This window comes from Limulus polyphemus, unplaced genomic scaffold, assembly GCF_000517525.1.
Source record: "Limulus polyphemus unplaced genomic scaffold, Limulus_polyphemus-2.1.2 Scaffold952, whole genome shotgun sequence".
NCBI classification, from domain to species: Eukaryota; Metazoa; Arthropoda; class Merostomata; order Xiphosura; family Limulidae; genus Limulus; species Limulus polyphemus.
Window position 1 is genome coordinate 98,160 of NW_013666562.1, and position 14,469 is coordinate 112,628.

The window sequence follows — 14,469 nt, forward strand, 5'->3', positions numbered from 1 at the left end:
CCTCTAAGCTATTTGGGATAAACAATTGCTGTTACAAGTTGCAGTTATTCTATAAAAATAAAAGGGGGTAATTTAGATTAGTTAATCAAATTGAACAACACCATGTACAGTTAGTGTAAGGAAAGTAATAGATAAAATATATTAAACAAAAATTTGAAGAAAAAACATTTGATATTTATTTAGGAGGTTTGAGAGATTATGCAAATATAATTTGACAATTTTGAGATGAAGAAAAGTAGTCTGATAGTATGCAAACTTTTGTGAAGTAACCTCATGGTTACTTTAGTTGTTACAAAATAGGTGCAATGTGCCTATCCCATATGGAAATAGTTTGAATGCATTTTCTACAATCATGGTGAATTAAGTTTTTGCATAAATATCTGATTATTACAAATAGATAAGCATGGTTTAATCTAATTTAAAATATGTCAACATAAAAGAAATTTCACTTATAAGCTGATAGTTTACATTACTGGATGGTGTATAGGATAATGGACAAATGGATGCATCCTAGAATTGTCAGTGGGATATAGATCGTTAACCTTCAAGTACATTTCTAAAACTATTTATGCACCAAATTGCTTACGTATTCCATGACTCTTGCTACAGGCACAGTGGAGTACACTGAGCTCGTCACCCCAAAATGACCATCAGAGTTTCCATAGTATACCTTTTAATATGTTTTATGTATCTTCAAGTTTTAGGAAATATTACAAGTCTTTTGTAGACAAAGAATTATAATTTTTTAATGAGGTATTTTTACCAAATATTTGTCCATGAATATAGGGAGTCAGTGTTGACTACTTCGAGTGCAAAGTAATTTTCATGCTAAGATTAAAAACACTTTTCTTCATCTGAAAATTTTCTAATTTCATTTGTATAATCTCTAAAACTTCCTAAATAAATACCAAACTTTTTTAAAAGTAAAACTTTACATTTTATATGGTATTTGCTCTACCCTAACTCTACGTGGGTCTGTTGATTTGACTGACCTTGTAACCACTATAAAAAATTAGGAAATAAATCTAAATTACTCTTTTTCATTTCTGGAATGACTGCAAATTGTAACAGGAAAGCACAAGTATTTATGCTTAATTTTATTGTTTTATTTCCCATTGAACCATGTCTAACTAATAATAATCCCACCACACAAGTTATAAGTCACTTGGCAAATGTGCAGCTCATGTTACCTTATTGAATTATGTAACGCATGAACTGCTCAGGAGCAACCTTGTGGATAATTCTTTTTTTTTTCTTTTTTTTCTATTGTTACCTAATCTAATCGTACTTAATTAGTTTTTAATGTTTGCATCTTGGATACTTTTATATACTTAAAGAATACACATGAAATACAAAAAATGTGGTAATTGCCTGGGTTGTCATCTTTTTGCTGTCAACTGTCGATGAAACTTAACTCTACTTTTTTAGACTGGTACTACTACTACTACACCAAATAATTTTTTATTTAATTAAATAATGCACCTAAGAATACAGAAGAATAACACATAACAAGCAGGCAATATTCTATAACTATCATAATTTTTCTGGCTTTCTAAATATTCGATTAAAGCTGTTAAAAATTCAGCCAAACTTACCAATGTGTTTCCTGTGGAAATAAAGTTTGAACTAGAAGCAAAATAGACAATACTTTGTACAGAAAACAACATAATATAATACATCATATGATAGATTAAAATTTATATTGTTTATAAGTAATGTAGTATTAAGTGTCACAGAGAGCTATTGGAAATTTATGAAAGAAAGGATGTGACCGGTTGGAATGGCAAGTGGGTCTAACTTTCTAGTTTGTGACTCCGTAAACTCTATTTAAACTAAACTTTTACTTAGTAATATCAACAGTGTAATTAGTAATTTACATTATATTGCATTTTTTTTGGGGGGGGGGGGTAAATGAATTAGAGAAGAGGGAAAACCTAGAGAGCAAACGTCCCAACTCTCATACTAAGGGAGATTGGCCATTTTTTACATATCTCCTTAAATATTAAAACTTGATTTATTAAGTACATTTTGATGCAAGGTTTATTCATATGTAATAATAATAATAATAAAGTAATGTAATTAAATTTTGAATGTAACACTTTGACCTGCATGTAGCAAGAGGGTTAAACCCACTAATTACTGCTTGGATTCCTTAAGTATCCTACATGTAAAATAACTAGTTTTATTCAATTTGTCTGGTCAGTATTTTATACTTCAGCATTGTAACAAACAAAAAATATAAAATTGTCATAAATGATGAAATATGTGGACCCCATCAATAGTTAACGATATAAAAAGTTGGTAATTTAAGGCTTAACAAAAACAAATGTACACCATTGAAAATGTTTGTTTTATTTTGTAATTTTTACCAGTCTTTCATGTAATATATATATATCTACTATTAAGTAGTAAACATGGAATTTAAAATAGTTTTTGTTCTCACTTGTCCTGATCAGTTAATATTGAGTGCTGCTGTAGATGCTATGAATTGTATTTAAGATTAATTTCAACTGAAAACCCAATCATTAGAGAGTAAAGAGATCTAGCTACAATTATCGTATAGATGGCGCCACTGAATTCATATTACATAATAATGGCACTTCTAATTAATTCAATTCATTTATGCTTCCCTCTCCTCCCCCCCCCCCCACAAAAAAATTAAAGTTTGGTGTTATAATGTTTTCTATCTTTTGTTGTTCCCTTCCTATATTCAGTACTTACTTGCAGCTAAAGAGGATTTTTAGTATATAAGTTTATTTCTTTTTTATGATTCCGCCTCGTATTATTCTGTATTTGGTATTACTTAGCTTGATTTGCATGTAAATTATAAACTTTGGATGACATAGAAAGTATTTGGAAAGATCTTTGTCATTTTAAGGTATATTTATGTGAATATTCACAAGTTTACAAGCTCTAAGGAAATTTTTGTGAAAAATGAACAATATTAATACTAGAAGTAAATTACCTTTGAAGCTTTGTACAGTCAGTTTCACTTTGTGTTTTAGTGAATGCTCCTGAAGAAGCTGTGTAGTGAAACGTTGAGTGTCTTTTTAAATAGACACAACATTTTGGTGATAAATATTCAAAAACGTGGTAATACCAAAAATATCTTTAATACAGACATTTCAGAATTCCCTTAAATTCCATCATCAGCATTAGTATCTAAAAAAAAATTAGTTCATAATATTCGAACTACAGAAAACAACATTAGCATTGATCAAGTTTTCATATTCAATCAGAAGTTTAGAAAGAACAGATTTAAATGGTAACAAACAAAGTAATAACATTGTTAAAAGAAACTATTATAGAGAAAGGCTTAAATATAAGTATAAACACTATCTTCAAAATAATAGTAAATATCAAATAAAAACACTGAGAATCCATAATTGATTACATTAATGACAACAGGGAGGAGTTGGTGTTATTATTAAGTGTTGAGTGATCATTTAAAATGGAGAGGCTTTCTTTAATAAAGAGTTCGTAATACGTGGTTCCGGATTCAAGGGTCTTAAAGCTTTCTAAAAGTATGGAATGGTTGTTATTCTCACTCTGCAATCAGATACAAGACTTGGGTGGATTATGTAGCTTACATCTTGCTGAAATTCCCATGTGCTCATGTGCAATTAGTTTTAGGTGACGTGTAGTTTTACCAATATAGGTAACTTTACTGCTACCACAAATGTATTTATATTTGACCCATAAGTACATAGGAATGGGTAGTGTGTCTTTGGTTTTAAACCTATATTTGATTCTAAATATTGACGTAAATACTAAACGTAGCTTAATTTGTGGGTAATATATTTTGATTATTTTTTTCAATTTGATATTTGAGTTTAAAACTTTGTTTGATAATGAAAGTAATGATAAGAACTAGTGGATATTTTGAGATAGTGTGTGACTTTTTGGTAGGTTCTATTTTATTTGTTAAAAATTATCATGTGATAGAGTGTAATAACAGTGAAATATATTTGCAAGGGTCGGATCTAGAGGTGATCCCTCTATTCTATAAATTCTTTGTTCCCATGCTACAAACTTACTAAATATCTTGTACCTGCATTAAGCTCAACAAATTTAATGTTAAATACCACTTGAGGAAACAATTAAAATAATTAAACAGTTATTCCCTACCAAAAATGCTCTGCACTTTAACTCTAACCATCAATAATTTGAACAGCTTCTTAAATTGGCCCTCAAGGACAATCACTTTGTTTTTAATGTTATCTTTATGACCAGATAGACGGAGTGGTGATGGGATCACCTCTAGGTCTGAGAGGGCTAGAAAGAGGTGAGGGCTATGATATCAGTAAAATGAGAAATATAATTGACAGGAAAACATGTACAACAGGCGTAAAACATAAACATAACTTAAAATCTATGAAGTATGAGTATTATGAATAAAATTGAATTCAAAGCAGTTGTGGAAACTGATGATTTTTATATTATGAGTATTACTGACACTTGGTTGGATATGAACAATTTTGATGAGAGAATTTTTTTTAAATCCCTGTCTACAGATTATTTACTACAAATAGAGTATTGAAAAAAAAAATGGGAAGAAAAGCTTTATATGTGAGGAGTGAATTGCATCCTGTTGAGTTGGAGCATATTAAAAAAATATCACTGAGGTTGAGTCAGTTTGGGTTAGAATTAGTGGATATAAAGGGAAAAGTCTTGTAATTGGGATTTGTTGTAGACCACCAGGTCAGAATGTAATGAGAAACTTTGTGTAGCTCTGTGTTTAATAACAAACAACAACTTAATGATGTCATTTATTAAACGTGTATGCCGCATATTTTATCATACATTCCATTATATTGTTTCCATTCAAATCTGTTCTTTCTAAACTTCCGATTGAATACGAAAACTCGCTTAATGCTAATGTTGTTTTCTGTAGTTCGAATATTATGAAATAACTTTTCTTTTTTTTTCTTTTTTTGAGATATTAATGCTGATGTTGAAATTTCTAAACATCCTTATTAAAAACGTGTTTTGGTATTACAGTGTTTTTAATATTTATTATAAAACTTCGTTTTCCACCTGATGAATCAGTTGCAAACATTTTGATATTATAAGGTTGTTTATTTCTAGTATTAATATGTCTTCTGTATACGAATATGCACTACAGATATTAAATAATGAAAAATTAACATGTTTTTCTCAAATAATCTGTGTTATAAGTAAGGGAACATCTGCAACCATTGCTTTTCTTGGATGCACTTGAATCTAATTTCCTTTTTGTTGAATGAACGTGCTTATCCCCAAAATGCATATTTATCATCACCGTATATTTGGAACAGGAAAATATAAGAATGGACTAGCTAGAATTTTTTCTCAGGCTTCACTCTTGTAGAATGTTTGTGAATCAGTTGGGAAATCCCTTGACAAAGTAATAGAGAGAAATATTCTTCATTAATGTAACTCAGTGGTGGTTGGTGGTTCCTTCCTTGTAGTCTGTTACTTCTACATAACATAGATGAAAATATGATCTCTGTAACCTATTATAAATAGGAGAGACAGGTCCCTATTCAGAGAAAGATTGTATGAGCCCAGATAATACATTACATGGATAACTGCACTTTGATTATAGGACTATTGCTATTAAAATTACATATTAAACTTTATCTTGTCTATTATTTTCTACACTATAACTGTATACATGGTTCGTTGATTTGACTGACCTTGTAACCACCATAAAAAAAATTGGGAAATAATTCTAAATTACCCTTTTTTTCTCTCTGGAATGACAGCATATTGTAACAGGAAATCACAATTGTTTATATGTTTTTTGCACAAAAATCAGCAAACAACCATTTGTCTGATCTGAGTTTTTACATAATAGAAGAACATTATAAGCAAACAGAAGATGCAATTAATTGTATCGCAATAGGCTTGTGTATTTTACACAACCTTGTAACCATGGTAGTATACATGTTATGTTTTTGAAAGTACTTAATGTATCTAAATGAAATTTGACAAGCTTTTTTTGTAAACATTAAAAGTTTTTTTTAGACAAAAAATCAGAATTTTTGATTAAGTATTTTTACTTGAACTTTGTCCATGATTATATAGTGTCAGAGTGTTGACTGCTCTAAGTGCAAAGTGATCTTCTTATTAAAATTAAAAATAGTTCTCTTCATCTGAAAATTTCAAATTTCCCTAAATATCAAATGTTTTTTTTAAGAAAACTTTATCTTATCTATTATTTTCTACACTATAACTGTATATAGGGTTCGTTGATTTGACTGACCTTGTAACCACCATAAAAAAAATTGGGAAATAATTCTAAATTACCCTTTTTTCTCTCTGGAATGACAGCATATTGTAACAGGAAATCACAATTGTTTATATGAAATAGCTTCAAACTTGTAACAGTGTACATCTGTCTATACATAATTCTATTGTTTATTACCTTTTGAACTATGTTTAGCTAATACTCCTGCCACACAAGTTCACTCGGTGAACATGTAGCTCATGTTACCCTATCGAATTACCTAACATACAAGCTACTCATTAGCTGCTCGCGAGCATAACTTGTGAAGAAGTTTTATTATTATTCTTTGTCTTACTTAATAAGAAATGTAGTATTTACCAGGGTCTTCTTTCTCTTTGCTGTTGACTGTCAGTGAAACCTAAGCCTAATTGTTATACTAATGGTACTACCACACTAAATAATTTTTTATTTAATTAAATACTGTACCTAAGAACACATAATTATAACATGTAAAAAATAGACAATGTCCTATAACTATCATAGCATTTTTGGCTTTCCAACTATGCAATACGACCCATTAATAATTCAGCTAAGCTCATCACTGTAAGTAATGAAACTTTGATTATTGAACCCAAAGGTCAGTTTAATGTTGGACAGTTGTCATATGTCTGTCTGAATCTGTTATATATTATATTATCTGTGATCTCTATAACCTATTATAAATAGGAGAGACAGGTCCCTATTCAGAGAAAGATTGTATGAGCCCAGATAATACATTACATAGATAACTGCACTTTGATTATGGGACTCGGAGGGCAGTTTAACAGTAGACAATCTTTCATGTGCTTATATGCAATGGTGTTGTGCCTGTAGGTCACAGATAAGCATGAGTCCTCCCCCCAAAGAAAAAGCTGTTCGTACACATTTTAATAATCCCAAATCCAGGTGTAAACAACTGATTGAATATGACAAAAATATTTTTTTATTTGAAACCAACAAGTTAATCAAAGTAACAGCAGAAATTAAATAATATTAAAAGTAAAAGGCACCCAACTTGTTATTTGTATGTTTTATTTTTCTAGAATAAAATATGTTTAACTTAAAAGCTTTGAGAATTTGAATGTGGAGACCTTAGGACTCATTTTACTGAAACTAAACTTGCTAATGAAATGTCCTTATAACAAACTTGTGTAGTCATGATACCATAGATAGCTGACATTTTTTCAGTAAGATTAAAGACTTGTGGTTGACGTATGTCTATTTGAAAGCTAGATATTAAACTGATGATTGAGATATATATCTGCAGTCATTAAATGTTTTTCTGTTACATAACTGTCTATGTACAAGTTTATCAGTTTAATGCCATTTCACATCTACCAAATTATTCTTTTTTGTATTTATTAGGAAGCTGTTACCATTCTCATTTGTACTTTGTTTAGGTTTTCCACTTTTGTGAAGTCTGGTGGTGAATCTTTTATTTTAGGACACATTAAAACAAACATTCAAGCAGATTCTGTTATCAAAATATTGGTAAGTTTATGTCAAACCAAGCAGCTATCTGTTACACGCTATCATCAAAATTGAAAAGTCTGAAGGTCTGTCATTCGTATATTGAAAGCATGAGTATGAGAAAAAAAGAAATATTTTGTCCAAGTCATTATTATGCAAATATTGATATTCAGAAACCAACTAGGTGTAATGATGTTGGTAGAAACTAATACTGGTAAGTTAAGGCATTCAACTGTGTTTTTTCCAAATAGCAAAAATTGTGTGATAAATGAATTTGATTTTTTTCATCCAATCGTGATAGGTTTTGATCATTTTTATTTTATTGCCTTTATTATAATTTCTGGTATCAGGTGTATAGTGATTTTAACCCATTAACTGTGGCAGGAGCATTTCAGTTGCCATTTTCTGACTCACAGATAAAACTGAGTTGCCATCAATCACAATAAAATGGTAATTTCCATCATTTGCATAGAGTTATAGTTATGCGACTAACGGATATTTCTGTCATCCGCAGTTAATGGGTTAATAGTATTAAATTACACACTTTCAGTCCTATTATTGTAGATCTACTTCAAAATAGCAACTTCAAATTGGTTAGACTTACCTCTGAAATAATGGAAGCCTTATCTTGTTTAGATGCTCTCATGCTGTCAACAATTATGTGTATAAAAAATTTTGAATATCCTTGACATTTCAGAGCATATGTGAACTTTCCCAAAATTCTCCATTCTGTTAACTGTTAACTTTTCTCACTATGAATTGTGATTTCATCACTTAACTGTTGCTTCAAATTTTTCTAACAGTATCAGATTTTCTACAGCTTCAACATATTCAAGATTATCAGATTTTTTACAGCTTCAACATATTCAAAGCATTAATTCTCACGTTCTTGTGAATTATAATTTGTGCCATTTTCTTCTTTTTTTTTGTTCAGGAAAGATTTTTCAGTTAACCACAATTCTGAGAAAGATTTTGAAGGTCTAATTTCTGTTTGTTTGCTTTTCTCAGGAGTGTTTTATTTTAAATCTCAAACTAATTTCTCTTATGCCTGATAGTCCTAATGTCATGTTGGACGATTCAGTTCTGTAAACTTTATATTTTCCATATTCTAATTTTTGGGGTCATGGCTGATGTGGTTACCATATTTCAGATATACTCTAAATGTTAATAGCCTTTTTGTGGGGTCATCTTCTACTTTTCTTACTTCGCAAGCTCTTGACCCTTAGTTTGATTTATTGTTCTGTTTTTTTTTGAGGAGTAAGAATTCTATATTGTTTTCTACTTTGAATTATTGTCAATTTTCTGCCCTGCACACTATTATTTGTCTCATTTTAAGTCTTTCTTTTTTCAGAGTATTTATTATTTATCCGCTACTCTCATTTTCCTGATTTCTTTAGTCAGGGTTACATTTTTTCCTTGCAGTCTTCCTTACTGTGGGTCTCACTAATAGTATCTTTAATGATGTGGCTCCTATGTTCTCTTGACACCTTTGTTTGTTGTGGTGCGTTATCCTTTCCAAACAATCAGCAGGTAATGTCTATCCTCCTGCCTTGTTCCTTCATCTACTTATAATTGACATCAGTGAATGCTACTTGTTCCTTTTCACCCTGCTATGTTCCCAAACATAGACATAAGCAAGGTGTGTCTTCTCAACCCACTCAGTGACTCTTTTGTTCTGGCTAACTCTCATCTCAATTGTTGGAGAGTGTTTGCCTTAAATCATTGGGTCATCTATGCAGTCATTGGTGCTGTGATCCTTGGGTTCAGATCCTTCAGTCTGGTCTTAATGTCTCTTCCTCTTTCTTCCAATCCAGTCACTCACAAGTTCTGGATCAGGAAGTCTCCAATCTCCTTCAGAAAAAACAATCTATATATTGTCTGTCACACTTCTCCATGTTTTTACTCCTGTTTCTTTGTGGTTTCAAAGATATCTTGACCTTGGAGACCTGTCTCATTTCACCTTTTCCTGAAGATACATCAAAACACCTCATTTTAAAATGTAATACATGAGTATGTTATGAAAGTTGTTTGTCATGGCCAAAGACCTATAGATCAAATGTTAGAATTCTTACACTAGGGGAGATTGAGGATATTTTAAAATATTTCCTTATAAAATTAAGAATGTAAAAACCTATATAAAATCAAAATTTGATTTATTAACTGTGTTTGGATGCCAAGTTTATTCACATATGAAATAAGTAATAATAAATTAGCATAATTAAATTTTGAATGTAACTCTCTAAAAAGTCATGACATGCATACTTTGACCTTCCCAGTAGCAAGAGAATTAAAGTAAATTATGATCAAATGAAAACCATAAAACATAATATGGAGATATTAGAAGGAAGTTAGTGTAACACACACAGAAGTATATGTATCTTACTTAAATAGCTTTCAATAGCATACAAATGTTAATTTGTATACAGTAAATTAGCAGCTAAAAACTATACAAATTGCAGATAGGTAAAGCAGATGTAGAATGGATGCAGTACATTTATTATAGCTAAACTAAAGCAGATGTAGAATGAATGCAGTACATTTATTTAAGCTAACTAAAGCAGATGTAGAATGGATGCAGTACATTTATTATAGCTAAACTAAAGCAGATGTAGAATGGATGCAGTACATTTATTTAAGCTGAACTAAAGCAGATGTAGAATGGATGCAGTACATTTATTATAGCTAAACTAAAGCAGATGTAGAATGAATGCAGTACATTTATTATAGCTAAACTAAAGCAGATGTAGAATGAATGCAGTACATTTATTATAGCTAAACTAAAGCAGATGTAGAATGGATGCATTACATTTATTATAGCTAATCTAAAGCAGATGTAGAATGGATGCAGTACATTTATTCAAGCTAAACTAAAGCAGATGTTGCATATCCAGTCAATTTCAGTCACATACACATGAAAAGCTTGTTTTACATTTACAAAGACTGCATTTGTACTGTAGAAATAGTGAACCTTTGTATTATTAGAATCTGTATACGTAGATTTATGTTTCTGTACATCTGTTCACTTACAAATATATTAATTAATTTGGATAATTTTTATATTACTTTAGATTATTTTCCTATAGTTGAAACTTTTCTACAAATATATCTAGTATATAAATCTGGAAAGTACATACATACATAGAAACTAGTGTGGTTAGGGCAACCACTTTGTCTAGAAAATGCTATGTATATCAAATAGATATTTTGTAAAACAAAGATCTCATTTTCCCATTCACTAACAAAACCGACCCAAGCTTGGTTTTTATTACAGTAAGCATATGATAAGACTAATGTAATAATTCATATTCATTATTTTGTATATCAGTATACTAAAAAAAAAGTGTATGAAAACATACCTTTGCGAACAATTGCAAATTGAAATAGTAGTAGACATTTTATGTGCAGTGTTAATACACTGGATAACAAAATGATTTACTAAAATTCATAGCAATAAATTCATCTTTTTTTCTTTATTAAGAAACACATGCTTGTTTGAGTTTTTAATAGCTGTAATAAATTATTACATTTACTCTGAGTATCAAATATGAACTAGAAGATGTTCTGTATATTTGCAGGATGTAGATGGAGAAATAATGTGGACCCCTTCATCTAACATTTATACCTGTTCTGTTACATCTCCAAAAAAAGAAACCAAACTTAAAGGTCTAAAAAGCTTTATCGCTTACCAGATCACACCATCAGTATGTATATGTAATACTTTCATGTTTTTATAAAATTTCTTATCACTTGCAAACGTAATGACTAACACACTCTTAATCTTTATATTAGTTAAGATTATTTTCCTGCAGGAAGAAATTTCAACATTCCTTATTTTTGAACTTTTTTTAAATGACAGTTTTGTTCCATATCTATAATTTTGTGATGGTTCTTTGCATCTCTCTATTATTTCTCACAGAACACTTTTTACAACTTCATTTTAATTCCTTGTAGATCTTTGTAAGTTCACATTGTTTCCTTGCCCCCAGACATCCATCAAAAAGGCCTAGGATTGAATCCCAGGCTACCACCATCATAGAAATAATACTTCTCAGACACACAAGTGTAGGTGCATATACTGAGGTTAATAATTCCTTATAAGAACAATGTTAATCACAGTTATATTTACACTATTACTTTCCAATAAATTTTAAACGTTTTTCTCCACTAAAACTTCATATTTTATCTGTTCATTTCTCTACCCTAACTGTATACGGGGTCAGTCAATTTGACCAACCTCATAACCACCACTGAAAAAGTAAGAAATATATCTAAATTACCCTTTTTTTCTTTCTAGAATGACTTCACATTTTAATAGGAAACTGTTTGTTTGTCCTGAATAGCTTAAATGTCATAACAGTGTATTATTGTTTCCTCTTGAATTTATTTGTTTTGTTGCCCTTTGAACTATGTCTAACTAATAATCCCACCACACAAGTCGTGTATATCACTCGGAGAATGCTTAGCTAACGTTATCATATCGAATTATGCAATGCACGAGCTAGGTATAAGCATATCTCATGAAAAGTTTGTATGTATTTTGTTTTCTTTATCTTACTTAATCAAACCTAATAAATTTCTCATTTTTACATTTTAATTACTTTTATAATAACAAATAAAGAATATGCATGAAAAACAAAAAATATAGTACTTAACCTGGGGCATCATCTTTTTGCTGTTGACTGTTGATGAAACTTGACTCACCTTTTTATACTAATGGTACTACTACTACACAAAATGATTTTTTAAAATTAAATAATGCACTTAAGAACACAGAATAATAAAACATAAAAACCAGTTAATGTCCTGTAACTGTAATCATTTTTATGGCTTTCTGACTGTGCAATAAGAGCCATTAAAAATTCAGCTAAGCTTATTAATGTATATCCTGTGGGAATAAAGTTTGGTATGGAAGCAAAATAGACAATTCTCTGTACAGAAAACAACAGAATATGTCATTTGATAGATTAAAACTTTGGCTTGCAATTGGTTATAAATAATGTAATATTAAATGTTACAAAGAACTATTGTCAGTTTGTGAAAAAGAGGATGTTATAAGTGGGCATGGCAAGTGGGTCTGATTTTCTAGTTTATGGCTGCATAACCAAATAGGATTGAAGGCTAAAAAAATTATCCTTTGCTTGAGTAACTGCATTAAATTCCATATATCTAGGAGGGGTGGTAAATAAATTAGAGAAGAGGGAAGACCTAGAGAGCAAATGCCACAATTCTTATAGTAGAGGAGATTGAGGATTTTTTTAAATATTTCCTTATAAAATTTATATTAAAATTTGATTTATTAATTGTATTTTGATGCCAATTTTATTCACATACTATGATAATAAAGTAGTTTAATTAGAATTTGAATGACATACACACTTTGACCTGCCAGTAGAGATAAGGCAAATGTCATTCCTACTATCTTGTTTGCATTGTTTCGGAAAGACTGATATTAGCCATCACTACATTTACTTCTATTTTTGAAAAGTTTTTTTCTTTACTTGTATAATGTGAATGATGAGGGAAAGCTTAGGAAAAGTCAAGGAATTTAATTTTAAAGTTCTGTATGCACCCTATATTAATTAACATACTTAGACATTTAATAAACGTTTGGATATTGGTGGTGTGGTGGTTAGACATATGGCCAATATTCATATCCATGAAGTGTTTACAGTCCCATTGGGTTTTTGTCTTTTACCCTGTACAGTAAGTTATTTGTATTTTATTGTCAATTTGAGAATGAGAATTGTGTGAAAATAATTGTTTTGTAAAATGTGAGTTTAACTAAAATATATAGGTTAAAAATTAGCATTATTAAACAAGGAAAAAATCTAATTTTCTCACAAAATTTCAGAAAAAGTTGTTGTTTAAACTCCAACCACCTTGAATATTAATCATATAAAGAACATACACTACCCAAATAATGATATAAAATTCCCACATACTTTAGAACACACATGCTATACTTACAAAAGGAAACCTTTACATGTGGTTTATTTCAAAACAAGATTGTGTAATTAACCTAAGTTTCAAAATGTTTTTCCTTGTAATAGTTTTTCAAAATTTCAATAAATATTGCTTCTCTGAGATTATTTCAAAATTTCAGCAACATCTTACAATATGTACTAAATACTTTAAGAACTTTCGAGCAGGTCATTAAGCTTAATTTATTTTTTTACCTTCCTTTTGAATGGAGATTTGTGAATCGAGATAAAATGTGATAGCTGATCTATCCATAATGTTACTTGAGCCCTATTCGTTACTCTTCTGTGATATAGTTTGTACCCAGGTTTTCTTATTTGTCTGATATTATGCATGGTATTTTTGTTTTGGACTTTGTTGTTTGTATAGTTGTAATATTAAAGGTGAGGAGAAGTTGTTTTTGTTTTCTTACCCTTAGCTGTTAAAATTGTGTGCTTAGATGTCTGAAAGCTAAGAACAAAACAAGAGACCCCCAAAGAAAGATATTGTACCACTGAAGATGTACATTTGTTTTAAAGCAGTATAGTTTATCATCATAATTTGTTTCTTTTCTAATGCATATAACAAACTGCATCATCCAGGATGTTTACTTGTAGGGAATCCAGTCGAATGCATCAGTTATAATCAGTTGGTAGTTAATCTGTCCTTACATCTAGATTTTTTGTACACCTTAATAACTCAGAATGAAATGTTAGATTTTAATGTTTCCATTACTGTACTATATATATATATATATATATATAGAGAGAGAGAGAGAGATAAGAAGGAGA

General features: G+C 30.1%; 1 protein-coding gene across 1 annotated transcript in view; it reads left to right on the plus strand.

The window, feature by feature from the left end:
* Positions 1–14,469, plus strand: part of LOC106461404 (sorting nexin lst-4-like) — an 87,576-nt gene that overhangs the window by 33,795 nt on the left and 39,312 nt on the right. The window contains exons 5-6 of the mRNA XM_022388354.1: positions 7,616–7,741; positions 11,296–11,421. Of these exons, the coding sequence (XP_022244062.1) occupies positions 7,616–7,741; positions 11,296–11,421 (252 nt within the window). The remainder of the gene's footprint in view (positions 1–7,615; positions 7,742–11,295; positions 11,422–14,469) is intronic.